This window comes from Balaenoptera musculus, chromosome 1 (assembly GCF_009873245.2).
Source record: "Balaenoptera musculus isolate JJ_BM4_2016_0621 chromosome 1, mBalMus1.pri.v3, whole genome shotgun sequence".
Taxonomy (NCBI): Eukaryota; Metazoa; Chordata; class Mammalia; order Artiodactyla; family Balaenopteridae; genus Balaenoptera; species Balaenoptera musculus.
The window spans coordinates 96106480-96124876 of NC_045785.1; the positions used below are offsets into that span (position 1 = coordinate 96106480).

At 55.9% G+C, this 18397-nt stretch overlaps 3 protein-coding genes across 4 annotated transcripts in view; all 3 read left to right on the top strand.

Annotated features, from left to right (window-relative positions):
• The window catches only part of SYPL2 (synaptophysin like 2), a 41427-nt gene extending 37457 nt beyond the window's left edge, over positions 1 to 3970 (top strand). The window contains exon 7 of the mRNA XM_036827767.1: positions 1159 to 3970. Within this exon, the coding sequence (XP_036683662.1) occupies positions 1159 to 1317 (159 nt within the window). The 3' untranslated portion in view covers positions 1318 to 3970. The remainder of the gene's footprint in view (positions 1 to 1158) is intronic.
• A 1771-nt stretch (positions 3971 to 5741) lies between these two features.
• ATXN7L2 (ataxin 7 like 2) lies at positions 5742 to 14515 on the top strand. Its single transcript, XM_036853524.1, is given in 14 exon segments — positions 5742 to 5868; positions 7770 to 7835; positions 8220 to 8324; positions 8708 to 8918; positions 9217 to 9503; positions 10123 to 10205; positions 10561 to 10814; positions 11629 to 11827; positions 11968 to 12089; positions 12571 to 12724; positions 12726 to 12764; positions 12766 to 13114; positions 13117 to 13364; positions 14367 to 14515. Coding segments are annotated over 14 exon segments (2259 nt in total). The 3' UTR covers positions 14382 to 14515.
• Positions 14516 to 14646: 131 nt separating this feature from the next.
• On the top strand, positions 14647 to 18255 carry LOC118895960 (cytochrome b561 domain-containing protein 1). Of its 2 annotated transcripts, none has more exons than XM_036853573.1 (3): positions 14647 to 16091; positions 16625 to 16662; positions 17235 to 18255. In XM_036853573.1, exons 1-3 carry the CDS (start codon positions 15944 to 15946, stop codon positions 17736 to 17738), a joined length of 690 nt encoding a protein of 229 aa, XP_036709468.1. In that variant the 5' UTR covers positions 14647 to 15943; the 3' UTR covers positions 17739 to 18255. The 2 variants fall into 2 exon arrangements, with proteins under 2 accessions (XP_036709468.1, XP_036709459.1); XM_036853564.1 differs by having other exon boundaries at positions 16625 to 16686; positions 17235 to 17774.
• Positions 18256 to 18397: the final 142 nt, after the last annotated feature.

The following is an 18397-nucleotide window of genomic DNA, read 5'->3' on the forward strand; positions in this document are numbered from 1 at the left end:
GAACCCAAGAGCCACTCAGCCTCCTGTGCCTTCCTCCTTCTGCCCTCTGCCTCCCATTTCCCTCTCTTCTCCCCACCTCCAGGCGTGCTCTTTGTGACTGCCTCTCCCTCCTCCTGCCTCTTTACGGTCTGTGTGTATGTACACACGTGAGCAGGTGGAGGGGGAGCCCAGGGCTGTGACTGGGCTCAAAGCGGGGAGCAGACCCAGAGTGGGTGAGAAGGGGCTTATTGTCACTCAGGCCTCCAGGCTGGAAAAGGTCTTTGGGCAGTGGTGGGTCTAGCTGGTATGCATGTATTTGGCCACCCCAGCTGTTAGAACATTGAAACATCTCCATATCAGTTGGTAAGTAGCTGAGCTTTGCAAATGCCCTCCTGTCAGCCCAGCCACCTCAGCCCTGCCCTGAAAATGGCCTGAACCTTCCCCGGGCCCAGCAACTGAAAGGTTTAATGGCTGGCACACCAGGGAGCCTTCTAGACCTTGCTGGAACCCTGCTGATAGGTGTTAGCCCCACAGCCTTTTACTGTAAAAATGTTCACACATTCGGCGAAGTTGAAAGACTTTTACGGTGAACAGCCACGCACTCATCAGCTAGGCTGTACCATTAACATTTTACTAGACTTGCTCTGTCCCGTATCTATCTGCCTCTCTTCGTCTATCAATCCATCTTATTTTTAATGCATTTCAGAGTTGATTGCAGACATCAGTACACTTCCCCCTAAAAACTCCCTGCTGATAGGTTTTTAAATATTTTGAATAAATATTTGGATAGAGCTGGCTGGGTCGCTGCCCTAGGGAAGGAGCACCTTGGACAGCTCTGGCCCCACCCACCCCAACAAGGCCTAGGGAAAACGGCCTGCGGACGCCGTGGGAAGCGCCACTAGAGCCCTTGCTCCTTGCTGTGCTTTGCACGGTGCTCCACTCCAGGAGCCAGGTTCTCCTAGCGACCAAGCCACAGCTTGGGTCAGAGTTAGACACTTTCACCAGAGAATCCCTTAGTGGGTGATGGCCTTAAACCCTGACTCTACCTCCAGTTCTCTTTTAGTCTTTCTAGCCCTCTGCACCTCCCCCTCCCCCCAACACACAGGTACTCCCCCTCCCTGTTCCCAGGATGCCCTCCTTCTATTCTCATAAGCCGCCCTCCCCCTGATGTCTTTGCAGCTCTTTGGCTTTATCAACTTCTTCCTGTGGGCCGGGAACTGTTGGTTTGTGTTCAAGGAGACCCCGTGGTATGGGCAGGGCCAGGACCAGGGCCAGGACCAGGGCCAGGGCGCCGGCCAGGAGAGCGCAGCTGAGCAAGGAGCGGTGGAGAAGCAGTAAGCGGCCCCCACCCGGCTACTCCCGAACAGGACAGCGCCTCTTCAACCGCCTCTGGCTTCCAGGACCTCCCTCTTCTTCCTCCCCCAACTCCCCTCCCCCATTATTCTGGGCTCTGAGCTTTGAGACGTCTTCACTGGATGGGCAGGCATCAGCTGTCGGAAACCTGGGCAGCCCTCCCAGTGGCTTCCTATCCCTCCTCTTGCTGGAGCCCCGGATGGCAGGAGCTCAGTGCTTCTTATCTACTGCCTGGACCCAGGCATCTTACTTGGGGTCTTACATGTACCCTCACAGCCTTTGAGAACCAGCCTCTGCTACAGGCAAAGGTTGGGGTCAGGAGACCTGAGACTGGTTCCTAGCTGCCACTTCTATCAGTCTGTCCAGCTTCAATAAAAGTGGGGGGAGGGGAAATTGGCTGGCAGCCTTCTCCCTGCCCCCTTGCATGGAGGGCCCACCAGTGGTTTAGTGACCCCTCTTCAATGGCTGTCATCAAGGCCCCGTGTCTGCGCTGACCTCCAATCAGCCTGAGCTCAGTATGCTCCCCACCCTCTCCTCTGGCCTGTTTGCCCACAGACCCCCATCATGTGGGAACCCAGGAGGCTGACTAGCCTAGAAAACAGCCTTTCAGAGGGTCCCAAGTAGGCTGAGACTTGGTGAGGAGCAGATAAATTGCAACTGAGTTGCAACTTCAAGAAACAGAAGCCAGGAAACTTGCTGGGGAATCAGTTTTTTTTATTCCCTTAGTCCTCCCACCCCTCCAGGCTGGGGCACTTCCACCAACACTCTAAACTCATACTTGCCCTAGAAACTCCTTACCTTCCTCCCTGTCCTCCTTCTTGGGCTTGGTCTCACACTTGGGACACAAGATGAGGGGTCTAGGAGCATCTCCATTTCAGCCTCCCCGCCTCCCACCTCTCTGTCCCTCTCCCTTCCCCAGCCTCTTGGGTCTGAGGCATTCAAGATCCTTTTCAAAGTCTGTCCAGGCCTTCCTTTCATTCCTGTGGGGCCAGACAGGGGCTTTGAAAGGGTAAGAAAGGACCATCATGAGTCTAAGTTGCCCCAGAGCCCCAGGACATGGATGGATGGGCCCATTTCTTCCTCACTCTCTACTTGTTTTTTTCCCGCCCTGCTCCTTCTCTGGCCCGTTTTGTACTTCCCCTTCTCACCTTTACGAAAGAACATGCCCTCTCCCTTTGCCCGCCATTCCTCCCCTGCTTCCCCATTTGCTCCAAGCTCTATCCCCCCTACACGCCCACCCCAGTCCAGGGCAGGCTGATGCTCTTGGTGCTTCTTCACTTCGGGACCCAGTTCCATATTTGTCTTTGGTGTGTCTCCCCTTCCTGACACCTCTTCAGTCCCTCTGGGGACCCCAGGGCCCAAGAGTCAGTGCTGACTGGATAAGGGCCATCTGTCTCCCATCCAGCTCAAAACATTTCAGTCTGCCCTGGCCATAGGGCTGCCCAGGGAAGAAGGAAGAAGGCAGAATCCAGCCGTTTTCCAATCCAGTGCCAATTAGCCCAGTTGTCATCCCAAAGGTAAATGTGCCCTGTGCCAGTCTCTCCTCAGGACTGAGTCAACCCCTCCAACCTCCTCACCTTCCTCAGCACCCTCCATTGTAACGTGTGCATTACTGGGGTACCCAGGCGGCAGGACCTTTGACTTTGGGCCAATGATTTCTTCTTTGGGTCAGTTTCCTCACTTGACAGGGGAGTGTGAGGTTTACATCTTCAAATGCTCCAGAGTCCTTCAGTGAAAAATTAGGTGTTTTGTTTTTTAGATTTGGGGGAAGGCATTTGAGGAGGGAAGATAGGAGATGGGGATAAGGGTGTTTCTAAGTCTGAACCTCTCTGTCCTGAGCTGTCCCCATGATTACTCAAGGACAAGGGGAGACAGTTTTGCCCACAGCTCCAGAGATACAGAGAACAAAGGGATGACCTTCAGTTTTCTTCAAGCTGGCCCCTGTGAGTGTCTGTGAGTAGCTTCTACTGGAACTTTGTTTGGATTCTGTGTACGTATTTATAATTTATCTGAAATGTGATGGATAAAGTGTTCTCATTTGGGAGCCTAAGTTACTAATTGGCCCTTCAGCTAGGGAAAGGGGATGGGTGGGTATGCACTCCTGCCAAGGACTCCTAGCCCAGAACTCTCCCTAGAGCAGAGAAGGCTCTTTCTCTTCTTCAGGAGGCTGGCTTGTTCTCAGCCTGAAGAACCTTGATTTAGGCTATGGCCTCTCTCTCCATAGCCACCCTAAGAGGAAAGGCTACTTCACCTCATTACCTTCAGAGGGCTGGGCTGGGTCTAATGCTGAGTGCGCAGCTGTCCTCATAGGACTCGTGTCCCCCCCAACTAGGGCTGGCATCACCACTTTGCCTAGTGGGGCCTGAGGTAGAAGGTGCTGGTTTCTCCAGTTGCCACAGGAGGCCAACAGGCAGGGCACTTGCCCTTTGCCCTAGTAAACTCTGACCCTGCCAGGGTGCCCACCTAGGACCTTTCCTGAACATGAGTTCCCTCCACTATCATGGTCATAGGTGTCCTTCTTCTGGGATTGAAGATCAGGGGTGGGGGGAGAATGTTGCATGTTGTTTTCTGGTGCTTGTTATTATACATTTGAATAAACAGTGCTTCAAGCATTTGCCATGAAGGCGCCAAGAATGTAGCCCTTCTGGGGACTTTTTTCCTCCTCCTCCCCTTGCTTTAAGTTCTTGGACAAATATCAGCATTTCCACCAAAACATCATTCCACTCCTCTCCACTCTGCACTCCCAGCGATAAGAGTCTGCAGGCTGAGTTGTTCCTGGCGGACCCCAGTCTGGCAACATCTCCTCTTTTGGTGGCACCAATTAGTCCAAAGTAACTGAGACTCATCAGTAAATTTAGAGCAAACTCAAAAGGCGAGAGATATTGGCTTCCACAATGCTGTTTCCACTTGCTCTCCTACCATCTGTGACCTAGACAAGCTTCCTGTCAGGAGTTGAGGGCCACGTGCTTTGCCCTTTTAACTATAAAGGTTCTTGCTGAACAAACTTGCACCTCTATGCCCCTTCTGAGAAACAGTCACAGGCTACATTTACATTCCCTAGAAAAATACATTTGGGCACAATATTACGTTCAATGTCACCAGTGTCCCACTCCCCCTAGGAATCATCCATGGTTCTCAGGTTAAGAATCTCTACCCTCAGAGATTATCCTTGAAGTACTTAAACCTTCCCTGGGTGAAAATGAGAAGACAGTCTGAGGTCTTGAAGTCACAGACCTTGACTTATTTGCCTCCAGTTTGGTTTCCCCTTAGATGAAAGAATGAGTATGTGGTGAGGTGTAAGGGGTTGAGGAGGGAGAAGAGAATTAGTATCTCTTTTCTGATGTGATGGGGTGGGGGGCAGGCTTTTGTCTCTTGATTATGTGAGGGTGGGAAAGAATGTCATCAGCTGAGAAAAGAGAAAGAGGTGGATGATTAAGGTATTTTCCAGGCCTTAGCAAGGAAAATGACAGATCTGATAAGAAATCTCCTTGTGCCCAGGCTCTGGTAGCAGCCCTGCCAGCAGAGAAAATATTCGTTAGGAAAAGAAGCCAAAGGGATGGATGGAGTCAGGGTCCAGCCAGGTTTGGGAAGAGGCGGTACAGGGTATCGATCGCAGTGCTCATGAGGAGAGAGACGGATCAGCAGAGATGCTGCAAACACCAGCAGCCTCGGGGCCACCCCAGTTCCGGGGCTGGCTCTGGCTCGGAGATAGCCTTCTGTCATCCTGACAGGTGATCCCGGTCAGCTCAGCTAGGTCCTCCCAAACCCAGACAACGCCACTTCAACCCTCTGCTCTGCGTCAGGGCAGCGTGGGTTTCCCACACAGGAGGCACAACCCGAGAGTCGAGGACCCTCCCCCACTCCAACCCCTGTGTCCTTCAGCACATCCTACAGACCCCCTCCCTTTGCCCTTCTGATTCACAGCGCCCACCTCCCTGCACCTACCGCATTCGATCTACGGGGAAGCGAAGTCGCTTCGTGGCCGCCAGCCCGGGAAGGGGCGCCAGCCAGCTGGCGGAAGCACGGCTTAAAGGGGCATCTTGGGCAGAGAGAGGTTTGGGACTGGGGTTTGTGTGCAGCGAACTTAAGAGAGTGGGCTGGTAGCACAAAGAATGTGTTCACAACGGTTAGGAGCAGAGGTCCTGGGGCTTTGGTCTCTTTTTCCCCCGCAATTGTGCATTTTGGAGGGGCTCTCGCGTCAAGCTCAGTAGGCAACCTCCCCACCTCTAAGCCTACGTTTCCCAGAAGGCTATGCGGCACGGAGAGTGAGGGGAAGGCAACCAGTGCTGCGCTTGCGCAAAGAGTGAGCTGGAAAGGTGGGAGGGAGAGGGGAGGCGTGCCCGCGGCAGGGATGGGGGGAGGGGGCCGCGCGGCGGCGGCGCCGGGGCGGGCGCGCGTCCGCGGCGGTGATGGCGGTGCGTGAACGCGCGGCGGCAGCAATGGCCGCTCTGGAGCGGCGGGTGCCGAGTCTCGATGACTTCGCGGGACAGAGCTGGAGCTCGTGGGTGGAGCGGGCCGAGCTGCCCGCGGCCGACGGTGAGTGAAGCACCCCTAGAGTCTGAAGACCCCATCACTGTCTCCCCTCCCCCCCTCCGGGCCCCCGCCAACAGAGGGGAGCTGCCGACGGGAGCCGCCGTCCGGCTCCCCGGCCCCCCAAACAAAGGACCCGCCGGGTCCTAGTGCCCGCCCGCTCCGCCACCTTCGCGCCTCCGGGTCCTAGCGCCGGCTCTTCTCCAGCAGCCCACCCTGCCCACCTCTGCCTCTGCCGTTGCCCAATACCTGCCCCCACATCTGCTTGCTTTTATGTTTCTTCTTGCCTGCTGTCCTCCAGCTTCCGCCCCTCCTGCACCTGCCTTGAGCTTTCCCCATCCGCAACAGTCCTCTCCACGTGTTTCCCACGCACCCCACTTCTGTGCCCCCCTCCCAACCCCCCTTGTTCCTTCGCCTTCTGCCCCACACCTTTTGCTCCTTTTCGGCGTTTGCCTGTCGGCTGCAGTGCCACTAGATCCCCGCCTCCTCCGCATTAGTTCGTCGGTCCATCCATCCATCCATCCTCCCTTCCTCCCTCCTCCGTCCATCCATACATGCCTCCAACCCTCCGTCCTTTCCCGGGCCTCTTGCCCTGCCTCCCGGGCTCTCTCCCCTGACCCCCACCTTCTCTAGGCCCCTGAGTGCTTTTGGTGAGCGGGCTGACAGCCCCTTCTCCTGATCTTTGTCTCCTGGGCCCCAGGGGGCATCTGGCCTCGTGGCCTTTGGGGTGACAGCAGGCATCACGCCCCTGAAGAAGTTTGCAAGTGAGAAGAGGTGGAGGAAGAGACCACATGGAGCGGTCTCTGATGACACTTGTTCTCCTCTGAGACGTCCAACTCCCAGCTCAGTTCTGTCCATCACAGCATTTTAATGGACTTAAGAGTGGGAGCTGCCCCTTGTTTCTTGCATGCCTAACCCACCACCCCTCATATCTGGAGATTATATAAGACTGTCAGTATTCTTCTCATTCTAGAAAGGGGCACGTCTGTTAGTAGGTGTCAGAAGCAGACCTAAGTGGGAGCCTCAGGCCACCCCAGAACTGCCCCATGCTGGGTGGGCAAGGATGGGGCCATTGTCAGGGTCTGGGTGCATTGAGAACCGGAAATGGAATCAGACGGGTTTGGTGACTCAGAATTGATTTTTTTTCCAAGGGACAGGGAGGGGGCGTAGAGGAGGGAGGGGAGAGGAGTAAGGTAGGGGGATGGGGAAAGAGCTGCTTTGCACAGCTAAAACGTTTTTGTCATCAACCCAGAAACTGAGGTACAAGGGCAACCCTTGCCCAAACCCCCTCTTAAGAGGAAAAGGGCTTGCATAGCTGATCAAGGGGACTTTGAAGATGCTGAAGGGCCATAAGACAGCAGTTTCTCTGCTCTGTGGCCATCCTATCAGTGCAGGACCTGAGAAGCTGGGTGTAACTTTGACAATGCCATGGCAACCCAGGTGGAACAAAATCGGGGATGGGGACCTAGGAGAGTATCTGTTTGGGATGCCACAGAAAAGCAGAAAGGACCTCTCTGAGAAATCTCAAGAAGGTACTCGGGGTTCTGTAGTAAAATATGTTAAGGACTGTTTCCCGTTTAAATGGGGAAGCAGGCCCAGAAAAGAGATAATTACCCATAGTCACCCAACTAGGCAGCAGTGGAATCCTGAACTGTACCTTGGAATGAAGGATCCATAAGAAAGGTGGCTGGATCCCTCCTAATGGGGTCAGCTCATTCCAGAGGTAGCAGGTGAAGGAAGAATGGGCACTTGAGAAAGATCCACTGAAAGGTTCTCCAAGTAGTCCTGAGCACCAGGTGCTTGTCAAGGAGTGAGGGCTTCCTCCTTCTTGGTCCCAGGACCTGGTCGGATGGGAGATGGGGCTTCTGGGATGGGGGTGGTCCTTCTGAGCTGTGTTTCTCCTCCAGGGGCTGAGTTGGAGGAGAGTAACAAAAACCTGAAGAAGTTGGATGCCATGACCCTCATTAAAGAAGGTGCGGGTTGACACGTACTGGGGCTGGGGCCCAGGGCAGACAGGACCACCTTCCCTTCTTCCACCACAACCCAGGAGGTGGCTGCCTGAAGCAGCAGGTCTGGGGATTCTCACTTTGATAGGTCTGAGTCAGCCTATTCCCCTGGCTCCTGTGACTTATTGAGGGAGATCCTAATCATTGGTGTTTGGTGCCCATTCACCTGAAAGCCTGCATTCTTAGGGACTGGTTAGATTGAACTCTGGAAGCTGGAAGCATCCAATATAAAGCTTGTCATATCAGCTGGGAGGGGAAGTGTCATCTGAGTGGTGGGTGGGAGTGTTCTCTGATCTTACAGGGAAAAGCTGGTGTCCTCAGCCCCAGTGATAAGGGCTTCTGTCATTGCAGACATGTCCATCTTCGGGCACTGCCCTGCCCATGACGACTTCTATTTGGTTGTATGTAACCATTGCAGCCAAGTGGTGAAGCCTCAAGCTTTCCAGAAGCACTGCGGTGAGGGGAGCCCTAGGGAGGAGATAGAGGGGACAGGGGAAGGTGGAACATGGAACTCTGAGGACAGGGCCGATTGGGAGGTCATGTGGGTAATGGAGGGAGGCTCTGGGAATAGAAGGTGGGGGCAGGGAGCTTCACAGATTGTGGTTGGTTGGGGTTATTGTTTAAGCACCCTTTTAGCATCTGGGAAGAGCTAAGAGGTTCAGGAAGCTGATTCCTAGAATTTTGAGTCTTGAAGGCTCAAATTCAAATGGCAAACTTAAAATCTAAGCTTTGGAAACTCCAGATTCTCTATCGTGAGTCTGTGAGCAGGGTTAGGAGGTTGGGGAAGGAGACAGTTGATGCCACTCACCTCGATTGCTCTCTCCACCTCCTGGTGACAGAAAGAAGACATGGGCCGCTCAGCAAGCTTTACGCCCGGGCCCCACCTCCACCTCCAGCCCCTGCCAGCTCTCAGAAATGCCATGTAGTGAACGGTCAGGGCCCAGCTTGTAGGGCCCCAGGTTCCACCAAAACCTCCTCCAGGGAGAAGGGCCAGGGGTCCCGGAGCCGTGGCCACCAGCCTCCTGAGAAGACCCAGAAGGACAACCTCTGGTAAGAAAAGGCTGGAGACTCCCTGAGACAAGCCCTGACCCTAGCCCAGGGAGGGGTTGGCACACATGGAGGCAGCTGTGGGGCGATGGGCACTGCTCACTGCGGGAGGCGGCCATCTCTCTCTGCAGCTCCCTTCTACTTGCTCCGGGGAATATGGGGCCCCCTTTTCCCATGTTCTGCACTCCTGCAGGAGCCCACCCAAGTTCCAGGGCTGGGAAAGGAGATGGCTCTGGGCTAGAGTCTGAGGCCCAGGCCCAGCCTCCCTACCTCCCAGCCTGCACCCTCTCTCCATGTATAGCCTTTTCGTGCCTGTGGTGAATCTGGAAAAGATGTCCAGTCTCCCGAAGCCCGATGGACACGGAATCAGGGTGGCTCCACCCTCTGCTTTCCTCAGCCAGCCGGCTGGCCTCAGCAAGGACTCCCCTGGAAGAAACCCCATGGCATCCCCTTCTAAAGAACTTCCTGGCAGAGGGAGCATCGAGATAACCCCCAGCGAGGGCCCTAGTCACCGGGCTGAAGGCAGCCCGTCTGAAAAGGAGCCTGGTGGGGCCAGGCTGCCCCCTAAAACCCACCGGAAGATGGCTCGTGAGTAGTCGTGGTCTTGGGGTCAGGAAGGTAGAGTGGGGACTCCTTTGGACTGCTTTGTCCTTGGGCCTGATGGAGAGGGGGTCAGGAAAGGGTGGGCTTGGCCATCTCAGGGTGCCAGGGTACAGGAGCTCCTGGTCATCCCTTGATGTGGACACTCACTTGACCTGCTTGCTCTCTTGGAAGATTCTCTTCAGCCCAGGTCTCCTGATTAAGGCCATGGGAGCCTGTGCCCAAGCAGGTGAGGTATTTTCCTCACCTTGGGCTGTTGAACTTTATCTCTTTTCTCGTCTAGATCCAGGGCACCAGAAGCCTCCCATAGCTGGTTTCCCTGGCATCCCAGATGCCTGTAGCTGCTTTTGTTTCCTGGTACATGTTGCGCTGTTTGAGACTTGGGGCCCCCCAAAGGAGTGCCTGGGCTGGCATGGGGACGGGATGGTTCTTACACCCAGCAGAGAGCTGCTGATGCCCAGAGGAGTATCTCTGGAAGGCTGCAGCCCCAGACTCGAGGGCCAGAGGCTCTCCTGCCTTAGGCCCAGCTCTCCCAGGCCTTTGGCCTGAAGACACCAGACCCTCCCAGAAATGGCCTTGGGGTTCATGGGAACCGCTTTCCCCACAGGGAAGGAGTGCGACCTCAACAGGCAGTGTGGGGTAATAAATCCAGAGACCAAAAAGATCTGTACCCGCCTGCTGACCTGCAAGGTAACCCCCAGTCCCTCTGCATAGTGAGGGAGGACAGCACAGACACGGGCCCTGGGAAGGGAGAGCGAGTGAGATCTCATCCAAGATCCAGCTGAAGGGATGGGGGTTAAGCCTAGACCAGGCAAGGGGAGGGGAGGCTGCCCCCACTGGGCCCAAGGTGGGGACAGTGGGCAGGGGCTGGCTTCCAGATCCCCCACTCCAGAGGAGGGTTCTGGCCCTGTCAGGAAGTGAAACAAGGACACACAAACACACCCACACTCACACACCCAGTCTCTTCACTTGCCCAGGCCAGAGCACACCACCACCCCTTACCTCTGCTCAGCCCCTCCCCACCCTTCCCCCTGCTGTGTTCTAGATCCACTCCGTGCACCAGCGCAGGGAAGTCCAGGGCCGAGCCAAGGACTTTGACGTGCTGGTGGCAGAGCTGAAGGCCAACTCCCGCAAAGGGGAGTCTCCCAAGGAGAAGAGCCCAGGGCGCAAGGAGGCAGCTCTTGAGCGCCCCTCCCAGGAGCCCCCCTCCTCAGTCCAGGTTGTGGCAGCAGTGGCTGCTCCCAGCAGCACCTTCTCTGCTCGTGCCAAGCAGACCTACCCATACTGTGCACTGCCCAGGTACGTCCAGGATCCAGCACCCATCTTACCTGGGGACACTTGGCCCCAGGCCATCAGGAACCCCTGGAGACAGGCCCAGGGAGTGCCCTGGAAGATGCTGCTCACTCCACCCTGAGTGTGTGGGGAGGGGCCCCTGGCGGTGGTGTGGAGGTGGGCGACTCCCTGTTCCTAACCAGGAATACCGCAGTACCCCAGGCTCTCTGTAGTGTTCCAACACCCAGGAAAAAAACATTTTCCCAGCTGCTTCCAACAGGCCAAAAGTCGTAATTGGGGAGCCGAAAGGGTCAGGGTCCTGGGTGAGGCAGTCTTACTGTGTATTTATTCACTGGCCCCTTCGTGGGCGGAGGCTGCGCTGGAACCCGGGGAGAGCCTGCCTTGCGGAAGGAGACACACACGCATCTCTGCCTGTAACATGAGGGGCAGACACGAAACATAGGCTCAGCTCACAGATAGGTTCACAGGAATATGTGATACAAGAAGGGGGTTGAGAAAATTGACTGGGCTGACCAGAGCTGGGTGTGGTTATACTCAGATTTTCTGGAGGAGGCGAACGTGGAGCAGATTTTCCCCCTGAGGAGGCAGGGCCTGGGAAGTGAAGGGGCTGGGGAGAAAACCCCTTGGGAGCTGTGGCCCCTGATCTTTCTGGCTCTTACTCTGTGAGCTCTGTTGTTCCCTCCCTTTCTGTCTTCCTTCCTCTTTGTCTGATCGCCCAGCAGGGTGTCTGCCCCGACTTTTGAGCTTGGCAGGTTCAGGGACACCCCTACCGTGACCCACTCTCATCACATCGCCCTCACATCCCCTTTGGCCCTTCCAGGTCCCGGGCCTCCTCTGAGAGTGAGTTGGATGATGAAGGCCCCTGTGGTGGTGATGGGGACCCAGGCCTGTTCCCCTTCCCCCTGCCCCGGGGTGGTGCCCAGGCCTCCAGCGAGGAGAGTGAGGAGGAGGGGACATCTGATGACCTCCACCTCCCCACTGACTGCCATTATGCAACCCGGCCCCCTCGGCCGCAGGCGGTAAGGACCTGGGGCAGGGACCTGGGGGTGGGGGGCCAGTCCTCCTGGCTCACAATGTGGGGAGGAGGTCAGATCCTATGTGCAGGTGCCCTCCCTGTATTTCAGGCCCTGTTAACCATGTGCCTTCCCTCTGCCTTCAGTTCTGCACCTTTGGGAGCCGGCTGGTGAGTCCAGGATGCTACGTGTTTAGCCGCCGGCTGGACCGGTTCTGCTCGGCACTCAGCTCTATGCTGGAACGGCACCTCAGCTCACACATGTGGAAGTGAGTCTCCTGGCCCCAGAACCTCCCTTCCCAGGCCCCAGGCATACACGGGCTTCAGAGCCCCTAATTCGTCATACATACCTGTAGATGTGGCTTGGCTGTTTGCCAGGAAGACCCCAGGTAGGATGAAAAGGAGGTGGGGAAACTTGGCAGCCTGGAGCTGGGCTAAGGCAGGGCCTGAATGGGTCACCTGGGAGTGAATCTTAACTCTCACCAATCACTTCCAGTACCTTTTGGGTAAGTAGGGATAGGGGATGTCCAACCTGAGATTTAAAGTGAGGTTTTTAAAGGGTCTGTATATTAGTTCATTCCTGCCTTTCCCTGTGCCTTCTTCCTATCCCTCAGTTCCAGCGTTTCCCAGCAGAGGGCAGCACTGCCAGGGCTCTGTGGGCCATTTCTACGTGGGTGGAAAGACTTGTATGTTGGTGGGGAGGCCCTCTTGCTTGCTTGGCATCACAGTGGGGCTCTCTTCTTGCTGCAGGAAGATCCCCCCGGCGGCTGAGCCTCCATCCCACCTTGTCAGCTCCCCGCCATCTGCTCCCCTGAGCCCATCCTCTATGGGCAGCTGCCCCCGCCTTCCAGGCCCACCCCCCAGACCCGCCTGCCCAGCCCTCCACGCCCCCACCAAGGACAGCCCTTGGCCCCGGCTACCCTGCAGGCTCCCCCAGCGTGGCAAGCCGCCTGCAGCCAGGCGGAGTGCATGGGCGGGAGCCAGGCCATCACCTCACCACTGCCTGCCAACACACCTTCCCCATCCTTCAGCAAGCTCCCACCTTCCAAGGCCAGCAAGTCATCCAAAGGCAAGGACGGGCTTGAGGTGGAGGCTCCTTCTCGAAAGCGAAAGTTATCCCCTGGGCCCACCACTTTCAAACGGACCTGCGTCCTGGAGCCACTGGAAAGGCAAACCTCTGGCTGCCGGGGCCTCTCGGCCAAGACTAAAACAGCCCTGGGCATGGGGCTTAATGGGACGGTGGAGCCAAGAGTGAAGCGGGCAGGGCCCCTGGACTGTCGGGGTTCCCCTCATCAGCCCCCCCGCCAGTCAAGGCGTCTCAGCTGGACAACCAGGGAGCGGCTGGACACCCGGCCAAGGCCCTGCCGACCAACTGCCTCTCTGAGGAGGAGGTAGCCAAGAAGCGGAAAAACCTGGCCACTTACTGCCGGCCAGTGAAGGCCAAGCACTGCCAGGCTGGTGCCCCTGCCGACGCGGCCTGCTCTGTGCGCCGCAAGAAGCCGGGTCCAGCCCTGGCCTTTGAGGAGAAGTGTTCTACACTGAAGGTACCAGCCCAGCTCCCTGAAGAGCAGGGGCGGGGAAGGGTCAGGATGGATGAGGTTGGAGTGCACAGGCACCTGACAAAAAGAGGTGCTTAAGTAAATGTGCAGGGAAAGGAAGACTGGGGAAGTTGAGAGAGAGTTCCTGGGCCATCTTCTCTAGGGAGAGGTGACCCCAGCTTTTGCTTGGTGGGCCTTCCCCTATCCCCAGCCCTCTCCTTTGGGCTAAGGAGATGTTGCCTCTGCCTCTCCCCCTCCCCCTGCTTGCTTTAATCAAAGGGCCACTTTCTGAATTGGCTGTGGCCCTCACTCCAGGACTTGGAGCTACCTCTGTTCCCTGAAGGAGAGGAAGCTGGACTCCATGAGCTCTGATAAGAAAGGTTTGGGCAGTAGGGTTGAGCTTGGGTCCCTGAGCTGTGGCCTAACACGCTGGGCCCAGGGTGGGTGGGCTGGTCTGGTTCATTGGTTTTGCCTCTGGGCATCAGGGCATGAAAGGGCAGGGACATAAGCCAAGGTCCCCATATGCATGTCTGCCCACCTTATACATATACCCACTGCCAGGTTTTCAGGTACCAGGCAAGCTCTCCAGGGTTTCTGGTAAAGCCAGCAGCCAGGTTTATTTGCCTTTTCTGATGGGAGCCCTGGAGTAGCATGCTATGAGCTATCCATGTGACCTCAGCCAGGAGGAATGTATTGGAGGTGGGAAGGGGAGATGCCCTCCTGGTTTAGGCACTGGCCAGATGCATACCAACACCTTTGGTGCCCATATGAGAGTAGTAAGTTTGACAGCTGCACGGGGCCTGAGTGTGTTTTTGTCACACGTGTGCATGGGTGATCTCCAGGCTGCCTCTGCTGGGCTGGCATTCATCCTCCCCCTCGCCCAGCTTTACTCACAAGACCAGCAGGAGGAAATCAAGCCTTAGCTTTTCTGGCCCACATAGTTTGCTGGATAGGAGGACAGTTAGACCTCCAGCCCGACCCTGTCTCTTGCCTCTTGTCTTCCTACAGTCAAAAGCCCATTAACAAGAAAGTGCCTGCCCACTGCGATGGAGCCGCCAGCACCTCCTCCCCTCCAGATCCGGGCCCCAGGCTGCTGCCGCTTTTTATAACTTTATATTATTTTTTTTAAGAAAAAAATACTCTTTAAAATACCTCAAGACTGTCTCCCTGTTCTGTTGCTGCTAAGAAAATATAAAAACAGAAACGTAGAAAAGGAAGGAAAGAAATGTAACAAAATGAGTGTCCTTACTGTCCCCAGTTGCTCCCCAGGAGGCTGAGATGATAGGCAGTCAGACTCCAGCTCCCGTCACTTGCCCGCAAAAAAAATCTCTTACACTCGTATATTTTTGTCCTTTTAGTCTGTGGAAATGGCTGGGGGTTGTATCACTGGGGGAGTCTTAGGATGTGGAGGCATGTGGCTCGGAGCGAGCAAGGGGACTACAGTCTCATTGGGAAAGGAAACTGGATCGGGGAGGGGAGCCACACCTCTGGCTCTGCTCTTGGATCTTGGCCTTGAAGGTCTGTGGATGTCCGCCTGTGGCCCTTTTCTGGTCTTCCAGCAATCCTGCTCCTCCGTCCTGTCTGAATTACTGCCTCAGTTTCTTCAGCCCTTCTGCCCTTCCTGCCTCTTACTAGTAGCCTTATTTTCTCAACCACTGGAGCTTGAGTTGGTAATTGCACTCAGGATGTCCCTGATTTCTGTGGGATGGCTGGTTTTGGTCTCTTTCTCCATGGCCTGTGGGTTTACCCTTCAGGAAAGGGTACAGCCTCTCCCAGGTAGGCCTCCGTAAGCTGAACCACACCTTTTTTTGGAGTCAGGAAGGGAAAAGGTATCCTCACTTACAGAACTTCCCTTGGTGTGGGAGGCAGCAGCTGTGTGGGAGGCCCTAGCCTCTCAGGTTCGCCTGGCTCCCCAGGGCTGAGCAGATGGTGTGGAGGCGGCAAGGGCTGGGAGTGCCCTAGTTTTTCCATTTGTCTCACTGGGGACAACAGCTACTGTGCAGACAGGGGATACGACTGTTGCATGTCCCTCCTTTGCTCCTCAAACCTGAATTCACCAGGCACAGGGCACTAGTTTTTAGCCTTCTCCTCTCCTTTCAGTCTCCTTGCTTTTAGGCAGGGAGGAATCTTATTCCCTTAACAAGACAGAAGAAGAGGTGGCAGGAGAGAGTGGGCAACCAGGGAAATCCAGTATTTCTGGAAAACTGTTCAAAACACTGGTTTCACACTCTTGGTTCAGTATACCAAATCTGTGATTCGGGTGAAATCAGTTGTCGTAAATGTAGTTTCCACAGGCTATTTGAGACATAAGCCCCGTCAGCCCGGGTAGACATAAAGATACACATGAGTTGGGCAGAAGACACACGGTGGGCCCGGAGCTGTCCAGTCGCCTTCCGCCCTCGCCCTCGGGGCTCTCCAGGACGGATGCGCTTTCCCCCAGCCCCCAGAGGGCGCTGTGGACGAACCGCCGCATTGCCGGCGGCGTCCCGGGGAGGAGCCTCTCCCGCAGCCGAGGCCGCCTCCGCGATCGCAAACCCGGAAGACGTGCCCTGGCAGCTGGAAGTGTGGGGCGGCTGGGCACCGCCATGCAGTCCCTGGAGGTAGGTCTGGTTCCCGCTCCACAGAGGGAGCCGAGACTGACCCGGTGGCTGCGGAGAGGCAGTGGGATCATGGCGCACCTGGTCGCTTTGGGCTTCACCATCTTTCTGACAGTGCTGTCCCGGCCAGGAACCAGTAAGTGTGCAAGGTGGGGCGGGGAAGGGGGCGGAGCCGAGATGCTGGAGGGGCAGCGCTTGGGAGCGCTAAGAGGCATGGAGGGGGAACCCTAGCAGTGGATGGGCGGACTGTGGAGGGGTAGTAAGGGCGTGGTGGGGCGTGGCCCTGGGGGTGGGTCCTGGAAGGGTGGGGCTTTGGGTGCTGGGAGGAGAGGAGACGACTGAAGTGAACGGAACTCACTAGTTCATCATAAGCAAAGCCCCTCGTGGATGATACAAGTAAAGGAGGGATGCCAAGGTCTGTTCTAGGACTGGGCTGGTAGCTGCGAGGTGCTGAATGGGGAACCCAGGCCAAAGTGGTATGTTTGCCCTCTTGGTTGCTCACCCTAAGGCCCTTTGGCTGCTCCACTTTGCCCGGAGTTCCTGATTACCCATTAGGATTGGAGACACTACTCTGACCTTTCCCCTCCAGCCAGATTCCTTGGGCTCCAGCCAGCCACAGGGGTAGAAACAACGGTGCCCAGCCGTCAGTCTGTTCTCTTTGATTCTTAGGTCTTTTCTCCTGGCACCCTGTATTCATGGCCTTGGCGGTGAGTTTGGGCTTCTTTCTGCAGGTGATTTGTTTGGATATGCCCCTAAGGAAGCATCCAGCCTTCAGAAGGCTTAGCCTTTCTGAGGCTCAGAGAGGTGGGGGGAAACGCCCAGGGCCCCATCTTTCCCTGCAACCTGTGAGATCAGGAAACAGGAGGGCTGGGCTGTAGGTAGTCAGGTGGTAATTTAAGGGGGTGGGAGGACATGGAAGATACCATTTTTTTCTCCAGTAGGGCCTGAAAGGAGGAAGTGGAAGGGGTGTGATCCAGTTGCTCCCCACCCCAAAGTTCAGGAGGAAGTTTAACATTTGCTGTTCCCATTGGTCCAGAAATGAGGGTCATTGTCTGTGGTGGAGGTGGGGGCATGATGTCAGCCTGAATGATGAGACTTCCGCTCTAGCATGGATTCCCAGTTCTGCCCACAAATGCTGACCTGTGTGGCAGGTGGTCCTGGTAGGAGTTCTTTAGCCCCCCACCCTCTGTCCTCCTTGTTTGGATGTATGAGGGCACCTCTTTTTCCTTAGGCCTCCAAGCTGGGTCTGAGGCTCACTGGCCCTCTCCTGTGTTCACAGTTCTGCCTCTGCACATCTGAGGCCATCCTACTCTTCTCGCCTGAGCACTCCGTGTTCTTCTTCTGCTCCCGAAAGGCCCGGATCCGACTCCATTGGGCGGGGCAGACCCTAGCCATCCTCTGCGCAGCCCTGGGCCTGGGCTTTATCATCTCCAGCAGGACCCGCAGTGAGCTGCCCCACCTGGTGTCCTGGCACAGCTGGGTAGGGGCCCTGACATTGCTGGCCACTAGCGTCCAGGCACTGTGTGGGCTCTGCCTCCTCTGTCCCCGGGAAGCCAGGGTCTCAAGGGTGGCTCGCCTCAAGCTCTACCATCTGACATGTGGACTGGTGATCTACCTAATGGCTACGGTCACAGTGCTCCTGGGTATGCACTCAGTGTGGTTCCAGGCCCAGATCAAAGGTGCAGCCTGGTACCTGTGCCTGGCGCTGCCCCTCCATCCAGCCCTGGTAATCATGCACCAGATCTCCAGCTTCTACTTGCCAAGGAAGAAAATGGAAATGTGAATTCCTCCAGACTGTGAATCAAAATGGGACACTTGACTTGGACTTCAGTGGTTCCTTTGGTGACCTTCAGGGATCCACTTCAGAAGTGGTAGGGTTTTTGTATTTCTTAGCTGGGCTAGGGGCTGCAGAAACCCAAACTGCCGTTGCTGACAGATGACTCAGTGGGCCAAAATGGGGAAATGTACGGGGCGCAAGTGAAAGGTGATGGGGAGCTTGATCCTGAAGCCTCCACTCTTGATGGGAGACAGAAGTGTTGGGTGGTGGTGGTGGTGGTGGTGGTGCTGGCAGTCATTTCTTGCTTGCATGCCTGGTGAAAAGTTGGATTCCTGCAACTTATGAATGACAGCTATGGCTCTTTGGGTCACTTTGAGAAAGCAATGTAGTGGAGAGAGCCAGTGGGTCTTGTTTATGGGGTATGGTCCTTGTACACTCTATTGTGGGACCTTATGCGAGTCACATGTCTCAGGACCTCAGTTTCCTCATCTGTGTAATGAGTGATTGTTTCTAAACAATCTCTCTTAACATTCAGTGTCTGTCAAGTTGATGTCACAGAACACCCTCCCAGGTCTGAACCATGGGCTGGCCCACTCAGCAGACTCAGGGTGTAATTCTTACATTCACTGTCTCCTTACCCCTCTGGAGGGACAGGTCTGCTCTCG

Excerpts from the sequence above, each read along its gene's own strand:
- LOC118895960 (XM_036853564.1), top strand. The coding sequence starts at position 15,944 with ATGCAGTCCCTGGAGGTAGGTCTGGTTCCCGCTCCACAGAGGGAGCCG. Across the intron at positions 16,092-16,624 it reads GCTGTCCCGGCCAGGAACCA|GTCTTTTCTCCTGGCACCCT; the intron begins GTAAGTGTGCAA and ends TTTGATTCTTAG. Across the intron at positions 16,687-17,234 it reads GTTTGGGCTTCTTTCTGCAG|TTCTGCCTCTGCACATCTGA; the intron begins GTGATTTGTTTG and ends CTGTGTTCACAG.